The 27550-nt window shown below is 39.8% G+C and overlaps 1 protein-coding gene across 11 annotated transcripts in view; it reads right to left on the reverse strand.

Moving 5' to 3' along the window:
• Positions 1–1996: 1996 nt before the first annotated feature.
• The window catches only part of SNCAIP (synuclein alpha interacting protein), a 155972-nt gene continuing 130418 nt past the window's right edge, over positions 1997–27550 (reverse strand). For 8 of the 11 annotated variants that reach the window (XM_032269567.1, XM_032269643.1, XM_032269412.1 and 5 more), the window contains 6 exons: positions 27147–27272; positions 22982–23151; positions 18175–18267; positions 16509–17580; positions 15137–15207; positions 1997–4483 (listed from right to left, as the gene is read on the reverse strand). In XM_032269567.1, the coding sequence (XP_032125458.1) occupies positions 4399–4483; positions 15137–15207; positions 16509–17580; positions 18175–18267; positions 22982–23151; positions 27147–27272 (1617 nt within the window). In that variant the 3' untranslated portion in view covers positions 1997–4398. The remainder of the gene's footprint in view (positions 4484–15136; positions 15208–16508; positions 17581–18174; positions 18268–22981; positions 23152–27146; positions 27273–27550) is intronic. The other 3 variants (XM_032269960.1, XM_032270111.1, XM_032269867.1) reach the window with 2 other exon arrangements.

The raw sequence follows: 27550 nt of genomic DNA on the forward strand, positions 1-27550 counted from the left end.
CCCCAGGTTTAGGGATATGCTACTCTTCCTTTCCTTTTTTGCCCATTCTTCTCAAATATTTTCTTAATAGACAGTTCACACCATCACAAAATTAAAAGTGGAAGCCATGGTGAATGCCAGAAGATTCTGCATTTCTAACATGCTCCCAGCTGATGTCAATGCTGATGGGTTTTGACATTTTGAGTTGGCAAGGTGCTGGTTTTAAAACTTGGTTGCACAAAGTGGTAAATATTTGAGGTGATAAATATACTAAGTACCATGACCTGATCTCTTGTACATGACATGTTTCCAGACATCACCATGAACCCCAGGAATATGTACAATTATTATTTGTTAACTTAAATTTGGTTGCATATGGAAATCCTAGTATTTTTTCTTCTCCTTCCTTTTTTACTCCTCCTCCTCTTGTTTTTTCTTCTTCTTCATCTTCTTCCTTACAAATACTGACACCTGGATTCTACCACAGAAAGGGAATTTACTTGTTGAGGGTTTAGCTTGGGCATCCAATATTTAAAAGCTCCCCTAGTTGGTATAATGTACAGCAAAATTTGGGAATCACTGCTATAAACTGGTTGGAATAGTTTTTTCCCCCCCAAGTCTCTCCAAATGCGCAATTTGGTAGAATTCTCTTTGTTGCTCCTATGGCTGATACTAACTTCCAGGTCTTTTTTGTTCAGATGAAATGCTTAGCACAGGTCCTCATTTTTTGGCATGGGTTCACTCACAGTGTGTTGAGTATATCAGCCTATGGGATGCTTGTTCCACTCACGTGCTCTGGAAAGAAGGGAGAAGCAACTTGCTTTTCACTGTAAACCTGGTCCAGCACATGTCTACTTACTGCAATTTCTTTGCCGGGTTTCTTCCAAGGAAGATCCTATATGTATAGGATTTAGTGATCTTGTAAACAGAAGGCAGAGAAAAGAGAGAGAAAAAAGGAGGAAAGATGACAGCAAAGAGGGAGGGGAGAGAGTGAGGGAGAGAAGGAAGGAGGAAGAAAGAGCAAAAAGGAGGATGAGGAGAGAATAGAAGACTGGGGAAGAAATGAAAAGAAAGACCGCTGTAAGTTGTTAGTAGATACTAATCACCATCTGTGAGAGGTGATACCAAGATTGTGCTGAGATTAACAAATTTATGGTCTCATTAGGAGACAGGAATCAAGTGCTTGAAAAGTTATATAAAACTATGCAATAAAGAATAAAGGAAAATAATACTGAGACAACATGACATATTAACAACAGACCTATCAACCAATGACAGTTATGGTCTGTAGACAGCGTGAACTCCATTTTTTTATGAGGGGCAATAGTACCAATGCTGTTGCAATAATTCCTTATGCTTACTTAGCTCTATTAACTTAATTCAACATTAAGCATATAGGTGGCTTTTGAAGAGAAAAACATTTAATTTAGTTTGTATCAAGGAGTCTTTCAGGGAGTTATTTAAATATTTATAGTTATTTCCTCTAGTATCTACCATAATTTTGCTTATGATTATTCATTTTGAGAAAAATGATTCTCAAAGTCTTACTTGAAGATATCTTTTGAAAGCCTCATCCGACTCCCAACCCTGTGATACATGTCTAGAACTTTCTCATTTGGTTTGAAGTCTCGATACTGCTTTACAAGAATAAATAATGGGAATTCAATCCATTGAAAGTGGTGACAGTTCGGTATCTTGTTATTTTTCTAAGAAACATTCTTAATTTACTGTGTTGAACTTTGGCAATACAAGTCCCTTTAGTGACATTAAAGAAGCCCGTCTTTAAAAGATGCTGACAGATGTGATTGTGTTTTACAATGGAGCTGAGTTTCCTACTCTGCTGCATGTAATTAGCATGCAGATAGAGTTCTACTCATTTTACTAGCCCAGTGGGCTGCAGTTGGGACAGAGGCCTCAAAACTCTGCTCATTAAAAGGAAACATACTTTCGCTTTCTTTAACATGTAAATGTGTCTCAACTTCTAGAAAAATATAAACCTTAGCTGCACAAAACTAAATCTGTGGTAAAGAAAACATCATTTGTACTAATTTCAAGTAACCATAATGTATCAATTTCATAAGGAAGGTGGACAGCAAAGATAGATACATGTAAAATTTAAGGGCCATTATTTTTAGTATCCTAGCATCCCTCATCATTAAACAGAATGCATTATCTTGCAGTCTGGCTGATCTGAATCTGCTCAACTTCCCAATTTTACCTTTTTTTATTCTTTGCTCTTCTGTACTCACACTGTGGAAGCTAAAATGTTAGTGTCACTGAACAACTGAATTGCCAGTGTTTTCTAAGTCAAAGTAACATCTCTTTCTTTCAAAGTCTTGAAATTTTCTTTGCTATATTTAATTGGGAACTCTATGTGGCTTATGAAATCTCTGCAGAATGGCTAGCCCCTTCATCTTTCACATTTAAAAACATAGTTTTAAGAACAAAACTGGAACCTCTGGGAGACAGAAAGAGCACTTACAGGGTCCTCTTTCTTTGAGGCTTCATTTTGGCCAAATCCCAAAGGTTGGCTGTGTGACCTCACCATTACCTCCTCTGCACCAAGCAGAAAGAAAACACAGGAGTCTACATTTCACATGTGCTTGCCATAAATTCTCTATTAGAATCTCAAGCAATAGGACAAAGTAGTGAAATATGAGGAAGCAATCAAAGTGGGAGGATAAGGCCAAGGAGCCATAAATCAGAGCAAGGGCATCTCATTTGAGGAAAAGACCGTGTGATAAATGAAGGTTCACACATGGCAGCAGGCTTCAACAGTAGCAACTCACAGGACCCAGACAAGGAGACAGCACATGAACTAAAATTCATAGCTGTGTTGCTCTGTAAATTTGAAAGGAAACTTATTCTCCTTGATTTGCATGTAGGCCTGTCTTGCCCCTTCCAGATTTCTTGGGCAGGGCAATGTCCCTTGCCTGAGATCAAAGCATTGTTAGAAGAAGAGCCGACACTAGAACTCATGCTTCCTGTGTGCGAGTCCAGCAGTCAGTGCACTAGAGAGACAGCACAGTGTAGGATCACTAGTGTAGAGGGGATAACAGGCAAATACGTACCAAAGCCTAGTCACGGGATTTCTAGTAGTGCAACCCGGGACACAGGACTTAAGACATTCCAAACTTTTGTTTTCTAATCTACAAAATTTAAGTAGTAATATCACTGTATAATAGTGTCCGGTACATAAAAGGCACTCAGATATTATTAGCTCCTTCTATACCTAATTGCATCTCATCGAGGCCAAGTTTTTCAGGTGACCTACATATGCAAGATTACCTCTTAATTCAGTCATTTTATCTGCTTTGTGCATCAGGACACAGGAATGGTTCACATTTGACTGATTTGGCTGCAGTAACATTGCTAGGAACTGTAATAGCATACAGTATTCCCTCCTACTGGTAAGAATACATTCTACTTTTAAACTAAAACTTGACAGGCCTCTTACAGGCCATGCCAACACTTTGAAAATAAAACGCTTGAAGTTTCAACAGAAATATATTTTTACATGATAGGAGGAAGCCTTCTGGAACTTACTGCTTACATGGAGTGAAAGTGCTGCATCAACAATGGGACTGTTATGAACTTGGGCTCCACACTGTCTCCTAAAGGGATTAGACAGGTCTCATAATGTGTCAGAAGAAGAAAAAAGTGACCCAAGAAGGGGCTAAATCCTTAGTTCTCCTTAGTATTTTCCCATGTCAACACTGAGATTTGAGAAAGCAGAAGGAACTGACTGACTTTATATACTTGTCTGATCATTTAGTACTTAACGAAATATAGAATGTTTTATTTGACCCTTATGGGAAAACTGCTAAACTGAGCAGTTTGTTCCTGAAATCAAATATCAGCAATCAAAATACTTGCAATGCCCCTTAGAAATCAGAACATCACAGATTTGTTAGAAAGTAGGTGTTCCAAGCTTTTAGGTGGCTGTTAACATTGTTTTATTTCCTTTATACAAAAAGTAGAAATGACAGAAAAAACACTCTTGACAGAAAACAATACCACCGACCTGATCTCATGAAGGAGCTGAGCCAAATCTGCCCACGTTATGGGGAAAAGGACATTCAACAAACATTAGCAAATACTCATGCAATTGATGAAATACAAAATGGCATCAGTGGCTTGGTGAATGTCCGCTGGCTAGGGTGAATCAATCTAATCTTAAAAAAACATACATTTTCCCAATCATGCTTTTAAACAGCATCTCTTTAAAAAACAAGTTATATATACAGATATCACCCCAAAATGAATCTTTTACAGTCCACTACTATAAATTTAAGGCATCCTGATATTCTGTTCTTCTGCTGGTGAGGCATTGTTCCCATGGTTCTCTTTCCATTGAGGACAGTCCAGAAATTTCCAATAATGTCCAAAGGGCATCAGTGAGGGAATTTAAAAAGTGATTTACAAAAAGAGTTCTTTTGACTCTGGCTCAGCAATGTGCTTTATGCTGTAGGATTTCTTCATTTTTCTATTGATGTCATTATGCCTAAGCAGAAGAGAAACCACAGGCCAAAATTAGATAAAACTATGGTCAAGTTACAAGACAATACCACCAAACAGCTCACCAAAAATGGAAATTATCCTCACACAAACCACACTGAAGAACACTTCATTCCAATACGCAAATTATTCTCTTTTCATATAAACTAGTCATTAAACAATGAAAACAATAGTCATGTAATAACACACACTTACTAAACACTTTTTAACTCAGCTATGGAAATAATTTCTCAACCATACTTATTGAAATACAGGCATTTTACAATCAAGGGAGTTTTATCAGAATTAAACAAGATAGGATGTATAGTACTGTTGGTTGAGTATAAACAAAATATTTTATTTAGATAGATTCACTGGTGACACTTTTATTTCCCAATAAGCTTGAGCCTTAAAAGTTTAAAGAAGAATGCTTTCTCTTTGGGTGTGTGATTACTGAGTAGTAGCATGTTGCAAGATCGTTTAAGTAGATAAATCTATGGGAAAAAGAAAAAGCTAAAGAACATTATGCTGCTTTTCCTTAATACTTGATACCTAGTAAGTCTGTGGAAAAAGAGTACAAACTCAAGCCATGGAACAGCTTTGCTTTTCAAATTAATTTTCCCCTGGGTAGGTGCAATCATTTTCATGATGTATTAGTTCCATTCTGGGTATAAAATCTTCAGAGAGAGCTATCTTCTGAGGGTGGACAAGGGCACATATTATTAAATTACTTCTTGTTGCTATACCAGACAAAAACACTTTCTGGTGATGATACTAGCTATTATGGGACCACATTTGGATGTGGTAGAACCCTAAGAGTGGCTCTACAGTCTCAAAATTGTGCTTGCTCACAAAGACCATGAAACCTATACTCAGTGTGCTAGAATGCATTTGATCATCATCATCATCTGAAAGTTGTAATTCTTATTTTTAGTTTTCCTCTAACTGGAACTTTAGAGACCTGTCCATGGGCAAGACAGGAAAAGGGAAGAAGGTGAAAGAAAAATCTGATTGGTGAAAAGATGCGATAGAAATTCCAATTAAACATGGTATATTGAATACACACATTTGTTGTCCGTATCCTGCAAAACCACACTGAAATAAAAGAAGTAAAAAAGACATACATTTAGATGAATAAGGGAAATGGGAGAGGATACAACAGACAAATGTCAACGGTACTTCAGAAACAGAAAGGTGGATGAACATTTAGGATTGATTTAGCAGAGCAGAAAAAGCAAAAACGCAAGCCTACAGTAAGGGAATCCAACTAACTGATTTGCACTACCAGATGCAGGAATTGGAAGCACTGTGTAGATGATAGCAACTATGAAGATGATAGCAACTATGTTAAAGAATGAAGAAGCTCTCTATATACTAACACATAAAAACCTCCAACATGTAAGGTGAAAAAACGGAAGAAACAAAACTGTGTGTACAGTACACCTTTATTGTAAAAAGGAAGATAAAGATATACATTTGTGCCGGGCATGGTGGCTCACGCCTGTAATCCCAGCACTTTGGGAGGCCAAGTTGGGCGGATCACGAGGTCAAAAGATTGAGACTATCCTGGCCAGCATGGGGAAACCCCGTCTCTACCAAAAATACAAAAATTAGCAGGACATGGCAGCACTCACCTGTAGTCCCAGCTACTCGGGAGGCTGAGGCGGAAGGATCATTTGAACCCAGGAGGCGGAGGTTGCAGTGAGCCAAGAGTGCACCACTGCACTCCAGCCTGGTGACAGAGCAAGACTACGTCTCCAAAAAAAAAAAAAAAAAAAAAAAAGATATACATTTGTATTTGAGTGCAAAAATTTAAATAAGATATGCACATAAAATGCTATAAAAGCCGGGTGTGGTGGCTCATGCCTGTAATCCCATCACTTTGGGAGGCCGAAGCAGACAGATCACTTGGGGTCAGCAGTTTGAGACAAGCCTGGCCAACATGTTGAAACCCCATCTCTACTAAAAATAAAAAAAAATTAGCCAGGTGTGGTAGTGCATGCCTGTAGTCCCAGCTACAGAGGCTGAGGCATGAGAATCACTTGAACCCAGGAGGTGGAGGTTGCAGTGAGTCACTGCACTCCAGCCGAAGCAACAGAGCAAGACTCTGTCTCAAAAAAAAAAAAAGTTACAAAAAAGGAGCCAAGAGAAAACCAGTAAAATGATACTGGAAGTTAACATTATTATAGCAGAAATAAAAAAATTCAATAGCAAAATTGAAAGGCAAATTTCAGTAAATATGCTAGAGATTCAAACTAAAATAATAAAAGTATGGATAAATAGGGAAGAGTAATTCAAAAATCTGAGGATCAGTCCAGTGTGTCTGACATTAGAATAAGAGGATTTTCAAAAGAGGGAACAGAGAAATTGGAGGAGAAAAGATTTTAAAAGAAACTGTACAAAACATTTCCCAGAACTGAGGTACTGAGCGTTTCAGATTGAAAAAGATTACTGAGTGTCCACAGCCCAAGAATGAAAACAGACCCATGTCATGGCAAAGCATCAAAAACTCAAAATATCAGAGATAAAGAAGAAATTATACAATCTTCCAAGGCATCAGCAGAGATCAATGGGGCTTCTCAACAGATGCATTAGAAGCAAAAGAAAATGAAAATGATGTGTTCAAGATTCTGAAAGAAAATAATTTCCCACCTGGAATCCTATACTGAGCCAAACACTCAATCTGATAAATTGAAGATATTTTCAGACAGGCAAGGTCTCAAAAAAATTAGCACCTATTTATCTTCCTTGTGTGGGAAGATATACGACTGAAGCACAAGAACAAAACTAAAAAGAAAAGACAGGTTCAGGAAACAGAGTCTAAACAGGAGAGAAGCAAAAGGAATTCCCAGGATGATGTGCGTGGGAGACACTGGGATGACAGCTGTGTGGCAGTGCCAGGTGGCAGCAGTGGAGATGCGGGCAGGAGGAGGGGTCTCCATGAACAGAGAGAAACTGACAAGCACCTGAGCTGTCTGAAGGTGCCAAAAGATGATTTGGTCTTCAGCAGAGTGTTTAGAAATACATTGTGAACTAAGAAATCAAAATTATTTCCATGAAAAACATAAAATTGTATGAGAGAAAATGTAACACAGGACAACGCATTGACTTGCTGTGATTAATATTTGAATAATCACAATGATAATTAACACTGAATACTGATTTAATTCTTTAGGGCGATACAACTATATTCATGGGGGTGGAAAAGGAAGTAGGGATGTGTGCATGTGTGTGAGAGAGAGAAGAGTGAAAGAGACAGGAAGAGAGAGAGCAGGCACTGTGTTGGATGCTAAAGCAGAGCAAGACACATTTGGCTCATTGTTAAATATATAGATTTAGGAGCCACACTGACTGAGTTCAAATCCTGGCTCCACAATTTATTGCCATCATTACTATGTAACCTTTGGGCAAGATAAGTAATCACCCTATGTCTCAGTTTCCAATATGCAAAATGAGAATAATAATAGTATCTTCTTGGCTGGGTTTGGAGGCACATGCTTGTAGTCCTAGCTGCTCAGGAAGCTGAAAAGGGAGGGCCTCTTGAGCCCAGAAGTTAGAAGATGCTGTGAGCCAAGATCACACCACTGCGCTGCAGCCTGGGTGGCCGAGAATGATCCTGTCTCTTAAAAAAAAAAAGTATCTGCCACATAGTATCATTGTGAAGATTAAAATAGTAAGTATGTATAAAGTACCTGAAATATTCCCTGGGATACTGCAAGTGCTTTATAAGTGTTTATAAGCACTATCATTGCATTTTCTATAGTAGAATGCCAGTAGATTACAGGGATAATATTTGAAACTGAAAATCTCTAAGAGTATGTTACTTAGAGAGTACTAGAGAAAACATCTGAAGGAAAAGTGCATGGTTGATTCAAAAGAGTGAGGCTAGGGAAGGGGGTGGGTTTGGCACAGGGCACATCTAGTTTTTATTATAATGCTAGTATTACTCTTATAAGCATCCAAATTACTTTAACAAAAAATTAAAATAAAAAATTTAAAAGCAGTTTTTGGTCATAGTCTAAGGATAATATAGTTTAGACTTTCATGGGCATTTCTGCTTTAATATAAAATGTGCTGTGGTCAAAAACACTAAAATGAGCACTGCTTCTGCAGGATAAAACCCCATATGATTAGAGCTGAGTCTATACCAAGTAAAATATTAACTTGAGGCATTTATCTGAAAAATATCAGGATAATTCAATCCTCCCTGAACCCTTCAATTATCTAGTCCCAAATTAACAGTAGTCAAAGTACAAAAGTGTTTGGGTAATTCTGGCATGAATTATTCAGATAATTTGCTGCTCCTCTATTTCATTTTTGGATATGAAATCACATTCTGAGTGACCAACATTGGAAAGAAAAAGGCTTAAATTTAAATAACAGTTTCAAGTAATGTAATTTGCTGACTCATCTAGGCATGGATCGCATATTTCCACAGTCCATGATGATCAGACAGCAACTTACAACATCAGTGTAGAAAGGTCCATGGCATGCACTGCATTTCCACTGATAACCAAAACAGGAAAACCTTCCTATTTTCTGTGATCTCCTTCAGAGTTTAACTGAGAGTACATCTATAAATCTCATTTATTAAGAAATGGGGTTCTGGTTCAAAGTATGAAAACTTGTATTTGAAGTCCTGAAACTGAAACACACTGTGGGTAGGTGGTTTTGTGACCAGAAGGCCAACGTTGATAAAGAACACACCATCTTCCCCACTGTAGGAAGACGGGCTCAGTCCTTTTTTTATTTATATATTTCTCTCTTCTTCCTCTTTTCCTCTCTCTAGCTTCACCTCTTTCCAAATATCTATGAAGTCTCTACCATGCACCAGGCACCAAAGGAGACATAGGGAATACACGTGGGGTACAAAGGTGCTATTGAGGGTCACTATTTTCATGAAGCTCTTAGGCCTTTCACAGAACTTGCCATGTTTTACTTGAATCCTATTTTAATTCTCTCTTGTGATCTCCCTGAGTGAAGGAATCATGCCTTATCCTGGAAGAGCAAAATGTGTGGCTTAGAGCTGAAAATGGTGTTGCAAAGAGTGGCCTGGCCATCCAGGGATGTGGCGTTAGGAAGATTGTCCATCTGCACTGTCCTCAGCATGGGAATGAAGAGTACTGGTGACTGGCGGAGGAGGTATATTTGGTGAAGGCACTGGAAGGTGGCTGTGTAAAGTCTCTGTTTGGTATTTTTAAACTCAAGCAACCTATTGCTTCTTTAAAACTCCAGCCTTAAGAGAGTTTATAGACAGGCTCTGTTCCTTTAATGTACAAAGATGCCCCTAGTGGTGGCAAACATGTGGTGCAAATATGATATTAATAGAACGTGTATCTGCTTTGAGGGCACACAATTCAAAAATGGATTTTTGGGGAATAAGGAAAGGAGCGTGGGGGTGGAGAATTGAGTTGTCCTTAGATTTTCTGACAATCTTTAAATCAGGAGTGGCTTGCTAAAACCAAGTGTTCTGGTGGGAAGATTTTGGTATCCAAGGCGGTTCTCTTCCTGGTACCTCCCCACTGTTGGTTCACATGTGTTCACAAGTTCCACACATTCATTTCCTGCCTCCCTGGGGCAGTGATTTAAGAGAGTACAAGGGTCTTCCCTGCTTTTTTTAATGTCTCAACTCATTACACTTTGATACTAACTAAACTGTTTCACTGTCTTCCTGTGCTACAATCTGCTTTCTCCTTTTCCCAGTGTAAGGGGCTTATGAAAAGACATCCCATTTGTCCATCAGTCTTGGGAACTCTGCCAGCCCATAGAAGGACTTTGCTAAATTGTGCTTAGACACTGGGAAGATATGATCATTCTGGCTTCTCATAACATGGACATTTTTTCTTTATACACAAGACTCTGCCTTATTAGCAACAGTTTCCTTTAATCAATGGTCAATGGAAACCCCAAACTCAGGCCCATTTAAAAGAAGGAACTGTCACTTAATTCATGTAAAGAAATAGTTCAAGTTTAGAGCCTCCTCCTCCTCTCCAAGTTACAGTATGAAATGAGGGTTTTCTTTCTGAAAATACTTTGAAACTCTAGGCAAGGCTGAGGTGGGTATGAGCAGGACAGGAGTTGTACAGAGAACATAGAACACCTAAGGAAGGATGAGGAGGTGGGAAAAAGAGAGAGTGAGAAGGAGTTGGTGGTGGTGGGGGATGGGGAGCAGTAGAGACAGAACACTTGGGGAAGCATTAGTACCTGGAGTACATTGCGGGGAGAGCACAGAGTACCTGGGAACTATGGGAGCTGGGAGGGTCAGCGCCGCTCTAGGAGTGTCTGGAACAGAGGCAATCACCTAACTTCAGGTACCTGGCTGTTGCCTTTCAACTTTTGCTTATTGGGCATGGAGCCTGGTGCCAGTAAGTTAGAAACAAAAACAGAAAATTATACTTCTGTTCAGGGCTTAGAACATGAAATTACAGGCTGGACGCAGTGGCTCACACCTGTAATCCCAGCACTTTGGGAGGCTGAGGTGGATCATCTGAGTTCAGGAGTTCAAGACCAGCCTGGCCAACATGGAAACCCCATCTCTCCCAAATATACAAAAATTAGCCCAGTGTGGTGGCATGCACCTATAACCCCAGCTACTCAGGAGGCTGAGGCAGGAGAATCGCTTGAGCCTGGGAGGTAGAGGTTGCAGTGCGCCAAGAGCACGCTGCTGCACTCCAGTTTGGGGTGTCAGAGTAAAACCCTGTCTTAAAAACAAAACAAAAAACAAAACAAAACAAAACACCTACAGTTTCTGAGCAAAAACTCAAATGTCTACAGTGTTAGGCACTAACTACTTTACTAAATACCTTTTCAATAACAGCACTTTTAATAAACTTCTGTGAACTGTTGCATTGGTAAGATTTGTCTGTCTCTAGAAGGATGCACTCAACATATATTAGTTTGGTAACACACCTACAGGGTTGAGTAATTTTATCATTATCCTTTCAAGAATCAAGCATATGGGTTAAAAATATGTTAACACTTTAAGGTCAAAAAATGAAGGCAAGATTAACATAGAGTTATTTGATCATATATATTGAAATGATAGCAAGGACACATTTGTTCAGCAGAATCAGGGTCTTGTTGCACTGGCTGCATCATAATTCTGGAAATCCTTTTTAGTGGGGCTTGGGCTATGCTCTGGTTGGGAGCAGGTTTCAGGCATGGCCTCACCTTGACTTCCCAATGTCTTCCACATCTTTTTCTGTTTAGTGTGATGTCCTGGCAATAAGGACAGAAATGTGTGTTTGTGTGTGTTAGGGGTGGGGGAATGATACCCTCTAATGGGCACAGCAGATGACCATTACCACAGCGGATATCATCTCACTACTGGCGAAACAGACCTGTCTCTTTGAAGTGGCTGCTGAACAACCTTAAGAACTATGCAAAATATTTGATACCAGCTCTTGGCTCCTGATATACAATTACCAGTCTGGCTAATTCCCTGGCAGTAAAACCCACACTAATAGTGTTTATTGCTTTATGATTTTCAAGGTGTCCATGCTAATGCTGGTGCTAGGATTAGGGGTTTCCTGATGTTAACCCCTCAGGCAACTGTGCCACTGTGGTCAAAATGGGTGTTACTGGCGGCGGCAGGGGTTACGCCCTTTGCCTATCAGTAACTGGAATCAATGCTCACTTTGTGCGGATTGGAGATGGACTTAAACTCTGGGAATGAATATTTCACTGCCATTTTAAGACAAATAATTGCAACAATTTCCTTGGAATTATAATAACCTAAAAACAACTTGTGCTTTGTAGGGTAAAGATAAATCTGATTATTATAATCCAAGTGATCCCCTGCAGTTGAATCACACTGGGAAAGCTGCTCAAAGGAATAGAGTTGAATCCAATTTTAAAGGGCATTGAAAAGAAATTTAGATTCTTTGCTATCAAACTGTGACCAATTTAGGAAAATAAATAGCAAATAGAACCCTCACAGAGCAGACTTTCTTTAATATGTTATATTTATTGTCCTTATTTTTCCTTTATCGGAAAAAAATAACAATTTCTTAGGAACTAAATGTAATTCCAGTGTATTCCTGGAACTGGGATCCATTGCCTTACTCTTTCCCCCAGGATTATGCTGATAGGGCAATGCAGAGGCAATAACATCTGGCCCCAACTCCATCCCCATGACTGCCACTGGTTTCCAAAGTCGTATCAGCCCGGGCATCCCTGCTACCTCAGAGGAGCCATTTGGTGGTCAAGCAAATTTGGGGACCAAGATTTGGAGTCATCGCTGAGAGATGAACACTTAGTTCCTTTCCTTCTTGCAGTGGAGTCCCACAGGCAAAATGAGGCAGGTCTGGATATTTTTCAGGCCAACATTTTCACTCTAGTCTTAATTTATCAGAGGAATCTTTATTTCAGCCAGAGGGATCCATTCTTGCTTTATCTAAGGAGTGAACCAGCTTAGTTCTCTCTTGTGATTACGAGTGAGTGAAACCTCTCCTTTCTAGCATGAAAGAACTAAGGTTCCCAGTTTACACAGACACACATGCCAAATTACAGCCATGATAAAGTATGGGTCAATTTACAGGGTAATGAGGGGAAGGGGTCAAGATGTTTATTTAAATACATTGAATTATTTTGGAGTTTCTAAATATTTATTGCTAAAGTTAAACTCTGTTAATAAATAAAGCCAGTTAATCCAACAGGTTCTAAACTGAGCTTTTAGAAGGACTTTTCCTTAAGCTTAGAAAGGGAAAGTGTTAACCTAGTGTCAGATAACTGAGTAGCCCCATAAGCTCATTTTGTGCTCTGATTTTTGTAATCCTATAATAACATATGTCTCAGCTTTGTTCCCTTGCTTATACAAAGACAGAATGAAATATTTCTGGCAGGAGAATCTGCTGTGATACTAATTGTCTTGCTCCCTGTTGCTGCAGGAGCCTGGAAGAAATAAGAGGTATTCTTCCCCTTCCCAAGGAGTTTGCCAACTCTTTGTGCTTTCTTGCCTCAGGGGGTTGCTGGTAACTTCTGTTTAAGGACAAGAGCAGAATTTTCCAGGCACTAGAAAACACATTCCTCCCAAGATGTGGACAGAGAAGGGAATAGGGGTGGGAAACTCAGGTTAGGAGAGATGAAATACAAGTGGGCTAATATCGAAGTCAAGGAAGGGAATGAGTATTTTTTTCTATTCCTTTTCCACCCCAAGCACTGGGGTCTCAGCACTGGCCAAGATTCCCTGTCCTGGTGTGGCTGGAAGCAGTTCAGACGCCTGGCTTCTGGCAACACATGAGACTGACCCAAGCAGACCACTGGTGACCAGTAAATATTGAAGCTCCAAGGTTCTTCCTTTAACATACTGAATTAATGAGCCCCCTAGGGGGATCCCCTAAAATGACTGAGATTTAATTTCCCTCCAGCCTGAACAAAGACCTAGAGCAGATTAAATTTGATTTAGAGCGGGGAAAAAAGGAGAGTGATTTTCTTACAACTTAGTATTCTCAACTAAAATTCATACCCACAACACACAAATGCTCCCACCCCCACCGCCACCCATCCACCCATCCACCTACCCAGATACATTAATTGGAGGATCCTGGAAGAGTGCTGAATGGCATGTCATAATTTTTCAATTAGTTTAAATATTTTAAAAAATGATAGCCTTTTATGACTGGGTGTGGTGGCTCACTCCTGTAATCCCAGCATTTTGGAAGGCTGAGGCAGGTGGATCATTTGAGGCCAGGAGTTTGAGACCAGCCTGGGCAACATGGCAAAACCCCATTCTACTAAAATTACAAAAATTAGGCAGACGTGATGGCACAGGTCTGTGATTTCAGCTACTCAGGAGGCTGAAGCAGAAGAATCACTTGAACCCAGGAAGTAGAAGTTACAGTAAGCCAAGATTACACCATCACACTCTAGCCTGGGTGACAGAGCGAGACTGTCTCCAAAAAAAAAAAGTGATAGTCTTTTAAAATGGGTTTAGGGATGTAACTACTTTGGAATAAAGCAATCACGGCACACTGGTTTCATTCCACAGAGAGATGAAAGCTATGCTGCAGAAGGACTTTGCCCAAGGAGGTGGCCCAGTCATTGGGGACTCGATTCTCTCCTTTCTGTGTGATGTTGTCCATGCATTTTGAATTGTAAACATTTTATTTGAGAAAGACTCTTGTTTTATTACTGGGCACTCATAAACCTGGCTCATGGACTGAAATTGTGTTCATAGAGAAATTTCAGAAAGGCAAGCCCTTGCTTCTCCTGAGATCAGCAGAATGGTGACGAAAGGAGCTTTTGGTTTATAATCAGCACTAAAATAAAATTCAAGCTCTGTTTCGAAGTTCCGATTCTGATTGGAGGTTGACTCTTTCTACCATGACAGGAAATTTAATTTCAATACTTTCTTGGTACTTGACTCCATTAAAATAAAGATTGAAAGCCAAAGTCAACTAGGAAATAGAGCAAAATTTTGTGAACTGAGAAGATTCTTGTGGCTGACGCTGGAATAAAGCCCTCCAAGGGCTGACTAGTGACCTAAGACCTAGTTACCATTACATCTGTGCCTGCTACTACTTGGAAAAATGGTTGCAATTTTCTTCTTCCTTGGTGTTATCCCCTGCTGAAAGGTGCCCCAAGTCCATGAATAAAAAGCTCATGCAATTCAAAGCAAAGCATGGAAATGCTGCATAACACATCTCCTAGCACCACGTACCGTGCGTAGTTACGCAGATGCTCTTCAATCAGCGTGTTAGAGGAAAGATTGATGCAGCTGCTGTACATTTCCTAGAGAGGTGCAATTAAAAATCATCTGAAAACATGCAACAAGCTCAGCACATGCACAAGACCCAATAAACATGAAGCATGCGGGAAGATAGAGGACAGTGGCTTAGCATGCACTTTAAGGAGCATGGGCAACTGAGATGATTCTTCTTTTACTACTGAGCAGCAGAACCTAGTAAGTTACCTGGAAAAGTTTTATTTGACTGACCTAAGTTTTGACACATTTAACTCAAAAGGTCTGGTGTTTTGGGCACAAGTATGCCTTTTCCAGCTGAAACAAATACAGGATAAAGTCTTCTATAACAAGGACAATTTACAGAAGAAATCGATATATAATTTAAAAATTGGTGTTCAATTAATTAGAGAAATACTAAAACTTGATTTGGGTACTGAAAAAAGAATTCAGACAATTCTTAGACCTCACTGTAATGGGATTTTAACGTTATAGCTAATGATAAATTACAAAGATTCTGCAGCTCCACTGGGTGGTTTATCTGGATCACATGGTGAATGATCTAGGTCATTCCATTCCACAGAGTTTTGCATTTTGGCAGCTATACCATTTTTTAATGGCGTGGCAAGCACAAAGCTTGCAGGAAACATTTCCTAAAAAGATGTTCATATCTCTTATCCACTGGATATAAATCACCGATTATTGTGCATGGGTTTCCAATAAAGGCAATTATAAAATGTAGTTCATGGCACACTCTGCCATCCCCTGTGGGCTGGAAAGCACTTCGAGCTCCTATAGGCTCCAATCAACACTTAGGGGGTCTGTGTTGTAAAACACCTATGTGGAGGTCCCTGTGGTGTATTCCATTTCAAAGGTCATCCCAAAGTTGTGTAGTTAAGTCTTTAGAAATAGAGTTTCCATTTACGTGCTTTTTAATTGGGCCTGAGAATAAACTATCCCATCACATGAAGAGAACAAACTCTTCCTTGGGTCAGAATCAGTGCCAATGTAAGACTAAACTTGCACTGATTGGTGATTTCATCTTCCAGAAATGCCACCCAGTCTAGGACCCCTAACACCTAAAGATTATGCCATTTAGGGAAATTTAAGGACCAGAATATAATCTCTTATGACTTTTTTAACCTTTTTCTCTTATTTTCCAAAAGAAGAGCAAGGGGTATGTATCTAACATCACGTGTCTCATTAGACACATGAATTTGGCTTTCCATGCATCCCTCTGGCTATTTTTCTGGGGATTCCCTCGAGGAAGCATGGGCCAACAATCTGTGGTATTAGGAACAACAAAATCAATTCAAAGGAAGAAAAATAATATTCTCCAAATAGCACTTACAGCCTTATTCTTTCCTTTGCTAGCAGAGCTGGCAGGGTTTCCCTTGGCATCTGTTGTCTTCCTCCCAAGTGAGGTCAAGGGCAATGTAGAGGTCTTCAGCTGGTTGGCTGCCTGATAGTTATTATTATTGTTCTGGTTGCCACTTAGCGTCTCCATGATAGATCGAAAGGCTCCAAAAGGCCTTTTCAGTTGATCCCCTGATTCGTTACTTGTGGAGGTCCGCTGGAGAGTCCTGCCCTTGTCTTTGTCTTTTTCTCCATTCAGTTCAAGGCTAGGCTGCTCCATCTGCACCACAGGCTCCTCAAAGGTAACTCTCAGTTTCAAGTTCTGAGATGTCCTGCGCTTGGAAGATGGAGACTTGAGGGCACTCTTGGGACTTGTGGCAACTTTCTGGGCTGCAGTGCTGTCAGGGCTGGGCTGTGGAGGGTCACCAGAAGGCTGGTTTGGAGGAGTGCTCCCTGAGCCTGGATACTGGGATTCCAAGTCTGGTTCACTGCTCTCTGAGGTGGGAGATGGGCTATGGCCATCCAGGGATTTGGAGGCCTTGATGCCGAAAGGAAACCTCCGTCCCCCTGATGCCAAGGTATGTTTCTTGATCATCAGGTGCAGGCTTTCTGTGCTGTCCATACTCTCTACACTCTCTACAATGGGCTGTGGCCTTGGTCGGTCTGCTTTCCTCACTGGGGTGTTCTTGGGGTCCTCAGAGTTGTTGGAGTCTGTGTCAGACTCACTCAGTGACCTCTGCATCAGATGTCTCAACCTGGCTAACTTCAGTTCCCTCTTCTCCAGTGGGATCTTTTTAGAATTTCTAGAGGAAGCCTGGGCATCCTGGAATTCCAAGGACAGTTTTTCCTGGGTGCAGACATTCTCTGAGATTTCCTTTCCCAATAACTGGCGTAGGATTTTATCAGAATCTTCGTCTTTTGCTTTGGGTCTAGCCCGGCTAGAGGCTGAGAGGCTTCCAAGAACCTGAATCCCCTCTTGGACTCCTGGCTTGCTTTTGGGTATAGAATCATCATCTGCATCTGGAGATTTCCATTGGGACTTTCTGGAGGCAGGTGAGGATGGTGAACTAAAAAGAGAATGAAGGACACATGAGATGATTTCCTACTGGGTTGAAATGACTCAGCCACAAGTCACTGCGTGGCCTTTACTGCCACTAACAATGTACAAGTAAATAAGAACAGAATGCAAATAAGTACTTAATGTCTTTTCAAAACAATGTGCAAAGACTCCATAGTATCAGTCATAAGGTGCCTATGCCTTTGGCTATAACTACTGTGACTACTAAATTTGTCTGTTTTACTGTTTATACATCAATTTTGCATCAATTTTCTCAGTTAATTCCATTTCAACAAACTTATCAAGCTATATATATATTATTCCAATTTCACAGATGAAGAACTGAAAGATTCAATTCTTACAAAAGAGTATATGACTTGTTTATAGTCATGGAATGAAGAAATAGCAGAATGAGAGAACAGACCAGGTCTTCGGACCCTAGGTCCAATGCCTTTTTCACTGCGATTTTTCATTTTTATTCCTCTTTATAAGAAGAAAATGTTTTCTGTTATCATCCTCTTAAAATATATCAAAGGAAGTTCAGAAGAAGGCTTAACAATTTTGGATACTTAAGAACGCTAAACACCAATGTGCCTGGTATTACCTGGGTGAAGAAGGGAGTGACTTGCCCTCTGATTTCTGGGCTTCTAGAAATTGCTGGAGTTGGTTCTGCAGTGTGACACGTTCTACTGTTTGTCTGGAGAAACAACCAAAGCACATGAGCTCTCTGATACTGGCTACTGCTATAAATGAGGGGGTATAAATTTTTCATAATAATTTCTAGTAAGTTGCCATAAATACAAAAGCCTTAAAAGTGTCCATAATCTTCATCCTTACAGTTCAGAAATTTTCCTAAGGAAACTATCAAAAGTACCCCAAAAAGATATTTATTGTCAATATTAATGAAAAACTATAAATAACCGAAATGCTTATCAGTAAGTCTGAGTAAACAAATTATAGTTATTTCTATAATGTTAGCTATTAAAATGATAAACTATTTGAGTATCTATGGACATAGAAAAAGTTTCCCCAATTAGGTCTATATAAAGTATAAAGCATATATATATATGTGTATGCTAGGTAGGCTATGATGGTTGCTAGGCTAGGCTATGATGTTCTACAGGTTAGGTGTATTAAATGCACTTGACATATATATGAGTAGGAGAGAGTTAGTTTTTTTTAATATATAAAATAATAGAAAATATGGAAGTATATACTTCAAAATGTCATATATATATGTATATGTGAAGTCTACTTCGCTTTCATTAAATAAAAAAGGAAATTACAAAATAATATGTGCAGTAGACATACGATCCCTGACTTACTATACTTCAACTTGTGATTTTTTAAATTTACAGTGGTGAGAAAGTGATATGGATTCAGTAGAAACTGTACTTTACGTATCCATATAACCATTTTTTCTCACTGTCAGTACAGTAGTCAATAAATTACATGACATATTCAATACTTTATCATAAAGTACAATTTATATTAGATGATTTTGCCCAACTGTAGGCTAATGTAAGTGGTCTGAGCATGCGTAAGGTTGCTAGGCTAGGCTATGATGTTCTACAGGTTAGGTGTATTAAATGCATTTGACATATATATGAGTAGGAGAGACTTAGTTTTTTTTAATATATAAAATAATAGAAAATATGGAAGGATATACTTCAAAATGTCATTTACTTTTCCTAAATTGTTTGAATTAAAAATTTTTTTAATTTAAAATTTTTTTAGAGAGAGGGTCTTGCTATGCTGCTTAGGCTGGACTTGCATAGCAAGTCCTTGGTTCAAGTGATTTTCCCGCCTCAGCTTCCCAAGTAGCTGGGACTACAGATGTGTCCCACCTGGTTTGGCTTGACTCGCAGAATTGTAAGATAAATTTGTGCTGTTTTAAGCCACTAATCTTATGGTAATTTGTTACAGAGCAACAGAAAACTACTATAATAATACAATTAGCAGAAAAAAATGACAGCAGTCCTCATATGCCAGGACATATAACTAAATAAATATATCATAAATGTTCTTAAAATGACTGCTGCACTTTAGATATTGGCTTGAGGAAGCCCAGTGTTCTCCTTGTTGAGTGTCACTGCATATAATCAGCAACAATTAACTGCCTAAATCTAATTCTGTGAGATCGGATTCTGCTAATATCCTTCTATACGCCCCAAGCACTTTGTTTTTCTCAGAAGATGTCAGTTTTAGTCCAAACATTTAATCACTAAGACCAGAGAAGTCTGTGATCTCATTTTATCTCACTCATTCTTCCAGATTCACCTACTGAAATGTAATTGCCTAATGTGGGAACAAGAAAGCAAACGTTTTCTTAAATAACCAAATAGTAAATATTTTAGGCTGTGAGCCATACAATTGTATCACAACTTCTCAACTTGCCTTTGCAGCAAGAAATGAGTCCTATACAATGGACAAATGAATGTGTGTGACTGTGTTCCAATAACATATTATTTATGAAAACAGCTGATGGGCTGGATTTGGTCCACAGTCTCTAATTTGCTGATTCTGGTCTAATGAAAAAATAAAAACGAAAAATACATAAAAACATTCTACTTTTCTCATTTTGCTAGCTGTTATTGCATGGCACATTTTCAAGAAAAATATGTACTGAGGGAATGAAACAGACGAAGAAAGATTAGAGTCTGCTTTTAAAGGGTTTATAATATGTCTTAAAGTGAATTATGACACAGTCAAGAAAAATATTTTGGGGTAATGGGGTTGACTGACAACTTGAATCCCAGGTATGAATGGAGAATGAAGACTCCTCTCTGGATTCTATAGAAGCCCTCAGGAAGAACTCGTCAGCTTTAATTGTAAAAAAGAAAATATATGGGCATATGGCCTTTGTATTAGTTCGATAGGGCTGCTGTAACAAAGTACCACAAACTGGGTGGCTTAGAGAACAGAAGTTTAATTGTTGCACAGCTCTGGAGCCTGGAAGTCTGAGATTAAGGTGATGGCCAGGCTAACTCCCTCTGAAGGCTGTGAGGAGAAGCTATTCCTTGCCTCTCTCCTAGCTTTTGGTGGTTTTCTGGCAGTCTTTGGCATTCCTTGGCTTGCAAATGCACCATCCTGATCCCTGCATTCCGGTGTACATGGTGTTCTCCCTGTGTGCATGTCTGTGTCTAAATGTTCTCCTATTATAAGGACACTAGTCAGAATAGGACCCACCCTAATGACCTCATTGTAACTTGATTACTTCTGGAAAGATGCTGTCTCCAAATAACGTCACATTCTGACATACTTTTTTGAGGGAGACACCCATAATACCTAGACTTGTTGACTAGCACTTCAGTAGAGCTGAAGGTTGCCATTTCTAAATAGTAACTATATTTATTAAGTCTAAGGAGTTGCTGAAGGTTGGAAAAGGCACTCAGTACTGTCTTCCCCCAGAATTTTGGACTAGGAGGACTAGTGTTTTCCATCCTCTCTCCTGTCCTTGTCAATGTTATTGATTTTTGGGAGCCTGAAGGCACAGCATACTGTGGCTATACTAAGCTGATTTCTCTATTTATTTCTAGTTTTGCCAACTTCACTGAAATATAGTAAGTAAAAGACTAGGGTATACAATGTACCCTCTCTTAGTTCATCTTGTTACTGGCCCAACTATAGGTGTCCACAGCATTCTGCTCTGGAGACAACTGAAGGGCTGTAGTCTACTAGCATATATGTGTACTCATCCCAGGATCACCAACTGAGAGAGCAGCCAAGATTTTGACCTTGAGCAGTTCACCAATAAAACAGCGATTGCAGCTTGTGAAAGTTTTGTAGATTCTATGCTATGGAGAAGAAGGAGAATATTTTGTGATCTTTTCTCTGAGTATGAACCTTTAGAACAAACATTCCATTGGAATACAGTTCCTCTTTATAGCTATGTCCATACATTACGAGAGGGAGTAGACATCAGTACAGCATTTTTGGAAAGATATTAGTTGACATCTATCCACATTTTAAATATGGATGCCTTTTGCTCTAGCAATTCCTTTTCTAGGAACTTGTTTTAAGAAATATCTATACATCTTTGCAAAGGAATTTGCACAAGTGTGTTCACTGTGGGAAGACAGCTTACTGAGTTATTAATTTGTGAGCATTTTCCCTGTGATTGCATTGAGACCTTTAGGTTTACCTGGCTCACCAAACCTGGGGAAGTTTTGTACAAATAGGCCAAGGATACTTGGCAGTAATCCCTTCTTTTTAAGTTTCAAATTTTATTTTATTTTTTCTAGAAGTCTAAACTCATTAAAGGAATTATTCTAGTATTAACAAACGGAGGGGTGGAGGGGCACAGAGACTTGTAGCTCGAAGTCAAAAGAGTGGGAGAAGAGAGATAAGGGAGATTTCCCCAAGCTTAGAGAAGAGGCAGAGGGTCCAAGGCCTGGTCATACTGATGCATGGATTATAATTAATTGAGGTCTTTCACCCAACCAAGGCTTTTTTCAAATGAGCTGTATTCAGAAAAAAAATGTATGTGTGTGTGCGTATATAAAACTTAAAGGTAAGATTATTTTCCCTCTAAAATTTAATTTTTAAGATTTACCCTCCTAATCTGTCAACATTACTTTGAACACTGACTCTGATTTTCAGGAAAATAGTATGTAATGGGTTAGTTTTGCAATGGCTGACCTTGGTTCCCCTCAGGCAGGTGTTAACTCCTTAGTCCTTCGACCTGCCAGAGGCCTACATGATGACCTTTCATCTGGGCCCTCTTTCTCTAAGCAAAGCATGACAATCTCCCAGTAATACTTCCTTGACATCTAGATATGCACTGGGTACCAGTTTAATAATCTTATCAAGGAAAGAACTAACTGTAGCTAGTCGTGGAGTCTTTTAAGTAACTTCATGCTGACAGAGCACTATTTTTTATTCTGAGGATTCATGAATCATCTATTTAATATTTATAATAATTTTGCTGGTGATAGTCACCAAGTTATTTATCTGTAATTTCCCCCCAACACACATTTTTTATTTTTTTGAGAAAACTGAGAAACTGGTCCACCTCTAGACTTTCTCTTTCTCTCATGTTCTTTATGATTTCCTAAAATATTAAGGACAGAAGTGTGGAGATTATTCCTGCGAATGTGTCCAGCGCTCTGTAATCTGGCCCTGAGGTGTGAACACAGAGAGGCTCTCTTTCCTTGTCCACTGGCTTGAATTCCTTTCTTAGGGAGCTTGCTGTACATTTGCTGTTTAAATATAATTTTGCCTCTGCATAGATGGCTTCTTCAGCATGAACACTGGCTATGAGGACTCTGGATGGAAGAAGAACAGAAGAGGAGAATGCTAGGAATTCCCTGTACAACCAGAGAGGAGTGCTCACCACAAAACTTGGCTGAAGCCTAAGTACAACAATAATGAGTTAGATTTGGTTCTCATGGAACCAACAGGACACTTACTCCTTCAGCTGCTTGGTTAACTTCACAACCTGAGAGGCCAGCGACATGCAGGTCTCCACCACCACCAGGTACCTGGAGCACAGGGTGTGCCCCTGCCGCTCGGCGCTCTGGGAGGGCTTTTCCCCGGCGTGGTTCTGCATGGTGACATTTGCTCCATATTCAACCAAGGTCTGTCAGAAAATGAAGAGACTGTATCAGGACATCCCTGTACACAATATTTTTTAATGGCTGTAACGGAATGTTGAATAGGATAAAGAGAGCCTCTAGGGACCTTTCAGCAGTCAGCATCACACACCTCCCTTCAGAGTCTATCATGACGCAGCAGAGCCAATCCTACTGCTACCAATGCCCACCCGCAGCCCACAGAAGAAGAGGGCTGGGAAGGAGAGGAGGAGGCCATCCATAGAGTGCTCTCCTTTATGAGATACGCAGTGCAGTCTTTGTGGTGAGTTCTGTCCCTTGTCATGGTAGGGCTCCAAGAGAATCACTCATAAAGTCAGAGATGCCTGTAAGAAGGGGAGACTGGAATCTTACCTGTTCTTATTTGCTTGGGCTTTAGTAACTGGATTTGGTCTCTGGTCATTGGTTTTGGAATAACACTTGTTTATTTGTTGCTGAGCCCACCTGATCAGGAATAAAAAGAACTGTAGAGAAATGACATGGCTGAGAGTGGGGGGGCTGTGAAGCAGCCCGCTCACTCACATGATGTGCCATGGTAAGGGCATATCTGTGAATTGAGCAGGCTATACAGAAGAGAGCTTTGTGTGAGCTTTTTATCATCCCTTTATTGAGGAGAGGACTCTCGGCAGTGATTGGCAATAGGGTGCCCCAGAGGTGGAGGAAGCTGTGTGGGGGAGGAGGAGAAGGCTCCAGAGGGCCCTCTCAAGACCCTACCCACAGCACTCACTGGAGAGTCAGCATCTGAAGGTTGCCACAGAGGGCATCAGTGACCACAGCCAGCTAAAGAAGCAGGGACAACATTCAGGGGGGTTCCATTCCTTTCCTAGTTAAGCAAAGAGACTCTGGACTTTTTCTCTTCAGACCTCCCCCTTGTCCTTGACACTGCAGCCCAGAGACATATGGGGATAGGACCTAAAGTAGTGTGTAAAAACTGGACACAGGGAGGGGAGCACTACACACTGGGGTCTGTTGGGGGGAAATGTTGGGCGGGGAGCTGGGGAGAGATAGCATGGGGAGAAATGCCAGATATAGGTGAAGGGAAGGAAAGCAGCAAATCATACTGCCATACGTGTACCTATGCAATAATCTTGCATGTTCTTCACATGTACCCCAAAACCTAAAATGCAATTTAAAAAAAAAAAGAAAAAAAAGAAAAAACAAAAAACCATGTCTCACTCCCATTCCAAGTCCCTTGAATCTTGAGTCTAATCCGGGTGGGAAGGAGAATGCTTTGAATCAGAAGTAAGACTGAGACTTTAAAGTGGCTTGGAGTAAATTTTGATAGCCATAAGAAAGGAGAAAGTTATGAAATCTGGTCAAGGTATCATTAGTAGTGGAGAGAGAGATTTGAGGGAGCATGGTTGAAATTCATAATTAAAAAAAAACCCAAGCTGTTTTGTGTCCGTACTGTGATATTATTAGATTCCACATGAAGGTATTATATCAATATTAATCAACCACTATAATATGATATATTCTTTGACAATATCATGATAAGATTGCAAACCTGGATGAATTTTGGTTGTAGACAGTATTTTTTCCTAACCAATAGTTGTAGTATTTAAATATTTAGACTACTTAGACTCAGAAGTCAATAAGGAGCTTCATATTCCTTTTGGTTTATGATCACTCACCATGAAAGGTCGACTCACCACAAAGCTGTTGCCACCTACCTCACAGGCGTGTCACAGAGACCATGTCAGTATTGAGCTCTGAGGGCTCTTGAAGAGATGTACTATAAACACACGCTGTTATTACTCTCCCGTGATCTGAACTCTGCTGTTTTCTTTCCATTGTTTTCCTTACTCAGTCCCCTCCTCACCTCTTAAGGTCCCTTGCTCACTTTCAGTCTCTTATTTTTTTTTCTTTAAATTTCAAACCCAGTGGACAGACCCCCTTCCAAGATTATCCAAGTTTCCACTTCCATGGTATCCAGTGCCAAAAATATCACTTGTGTGTAAGTGGAGAGATGAATGCTCTAAAAGGACAGACCGTCTCTCCTCACATATTAAAAAGAAAAATGACTAAAATCTCAAATAGAATTAGTGCTATCAGCTGGCTCTCTTTGGCATTAGCCATTTGTTAGCTAATTAAAAGTTTGTTTCAAGACTATTAAATATTAGAGTGTTTTCTTAAGTAGAAAAGCATAGTTTTCAGTGTTTATTCAATTATCTTTCCTTCACACAAAAATCCTACTCCTTTGATATTTCTGCAGAACCTGGTAAGAATTTAAATTTCTCTTCTATACTTTCCAATTCTGTACACTCTTTTAAACACTTGGTACCTTAAATTAGAAGATGCATGCTTTGCCAACAATAATAGAAAAACTTTCAGGTATCTGAACAATTTCCTATCAAGTTAGTTCTCCAAACAGCAGTTTCATGTGAGTAGACCCTCTAGAGAGATTTCTGCTATTATTTCTGCCTTTTGTTTTCATAAATCTCTTGCCTTTTATATTTATAGTTTTCCCATATATTCTCTTGTCATTTCCCAAGTCTTCTCTACCTTCCTGAACAACTGGTTCTCACCTCCCCACTTTCTGTTTTGGATACCGTCTATCTTGCACCCAGGAGGGCCGCAGTAAGTACCTGTTGAATAACTGAGCACACTGAGTTTGCAGCATAGGAAAATAACACATGTAAGCCAAAAAAAGAATGCTGAATGCTGTGTTCTTATAGGTAGAAAATGTATTCTATGTTATATATACATAACATATTTTGAACTGTATGAACTTGAGGTAAAAGTCTTGTCTCTAATTGTGACCTTCAACCATATGTTGTCAATTTCCCTATCCCACTTATCAGGTAGATATGGGAACAAATCCATATATGTTGGGTCGCTTTCAATGATAACAATGGTATAACTGGTCTGATTCTGGTAATTATGTCTGTAAATGAAATCGTAGACCAAGTCTAAACTTGGACTTTGTTTCCAGCTCAAAGCCTTTCCTTTCCTCACATTGTCATGCTTCTTCTACCTGCTACTCCTCCTTCAGCTATCCTCCCTTTTTGCTCTGTCACTGAGGGACGTCAACATTTTCTAGGTGGAAGGGTCTATATACTTCACACTCCTGGAGATCCCCGTTGGGCTCTCCTGCCATGCACTACTCCGATGGCAGCTCTGGGTTTGGCCCAGCTTCGTGCAGCTCTGCATTCAGCTGAGGGATGAGATGCTACCCTTCTTCCCATAGGAACCCCACACTCTCTAGGGAGGTTTCTTGGAGCACCCCTCATGTGGCTTGGTGCAGGGGGACAAACCTCCTTCCCCTCTCCTGTGGCTCTGCTCCCCAACTTTTTGACATCATTGCACACACTGGACGTGACAATATTTGGAAGGCAAGTTAGGCTAAAACGATAAGGCTACTTGAGGCTGTTGGGTGCATTGGTTGGCCCATCAAGGCCCTGGTTAGCATGCCCAAGGGCTGAGAGGATCAATATATAAATCCACCCCCAAACAATTCTGGACCTTTTGAATGCTTTGAGGAGCTCAGTCCTACACAGAGAAAGGGGGAACCACAACATTCTCTCTCTAGCCTGCAACTCCCTACCATAAAGAATTCTAATCCATTCCTGAAAAATCTGTTTTGTTCTTCATATACCTGGGAGAGTGAGATTTACTCATGAAGGCAAGAGCAGCCTGCACTGGAGAGACAGAGGTGTCTGCCTGGTGGTGGTTTCTCTGGTGCTTTGAGAATATGGGGATATTTAATGTCTATTTTCCTCAGCACTGGGGCTTTAGAGCAGTGTTAAGGGAGCAGGAAAAGTCCCTTTCAACAGCCTGGGACACTCAAAGGGAAAATTTAGAGATATTTATGCCTACATTTGTGTGGATTTCTCAAAATACAAATAGAATAAGAATTCCTTATTGTCTATGACCATACAAAAGGTGAATTAATTCAGACATTCTCCTAGTGAATAGAATTTCAATGTTTTGTTTAATACTTGGTGCACTCATTTCTCTTTGCAAAATAGCAAGACCTGTGTACCTGTATGCACCCAAGGTAGCCATGCTGTGAGGCTACATGAACAGCACTGTTGCCATCCTGGTCTACTTCATCCAATGAGATGCCCTGTTCTTGCATAAACTGAAGAAGCCATAGAAGAATCTTTTCCTATAAACACAAAGACAGTTGGAATTCATGTAATATATTGTAGAGAAGTCAGATAAAAATACAGAGGAAAACAATACTCTAATTTGTGAAGCTTAGGTAAAACCAAGCTTACCATAGCAAGAGAAAATTCTCATTCAGTATTAATTGAAAATCCTGAATTTCTGACTGAAATGAATGAAAGAGGACAACATCGAGAATTTTAAGAGGAGGACGTTTTTTTGAAAGTGCTCTTGATTTACTTATTTACTCTACAGATAGGAAAACAGGTCTGTAGTAAG

This window comes from Sapajus apella, unplaced genomic scaffold (genome assembly GCF_009761245.1).
Source record: "Sapajus apella isolate SASKATOON/1434 unplaced genomic scaffold, GSC_monkey_1.0 scaffold1, whole genome shotgun sequence".
In the NCBI taxonomy this organism is placed as follows: domain Eukaryota; kingdom Metazoa; phylum Chordata; class Mammalia; order Primates; family Cebidae; genus Sapajus; species Sapajus apella.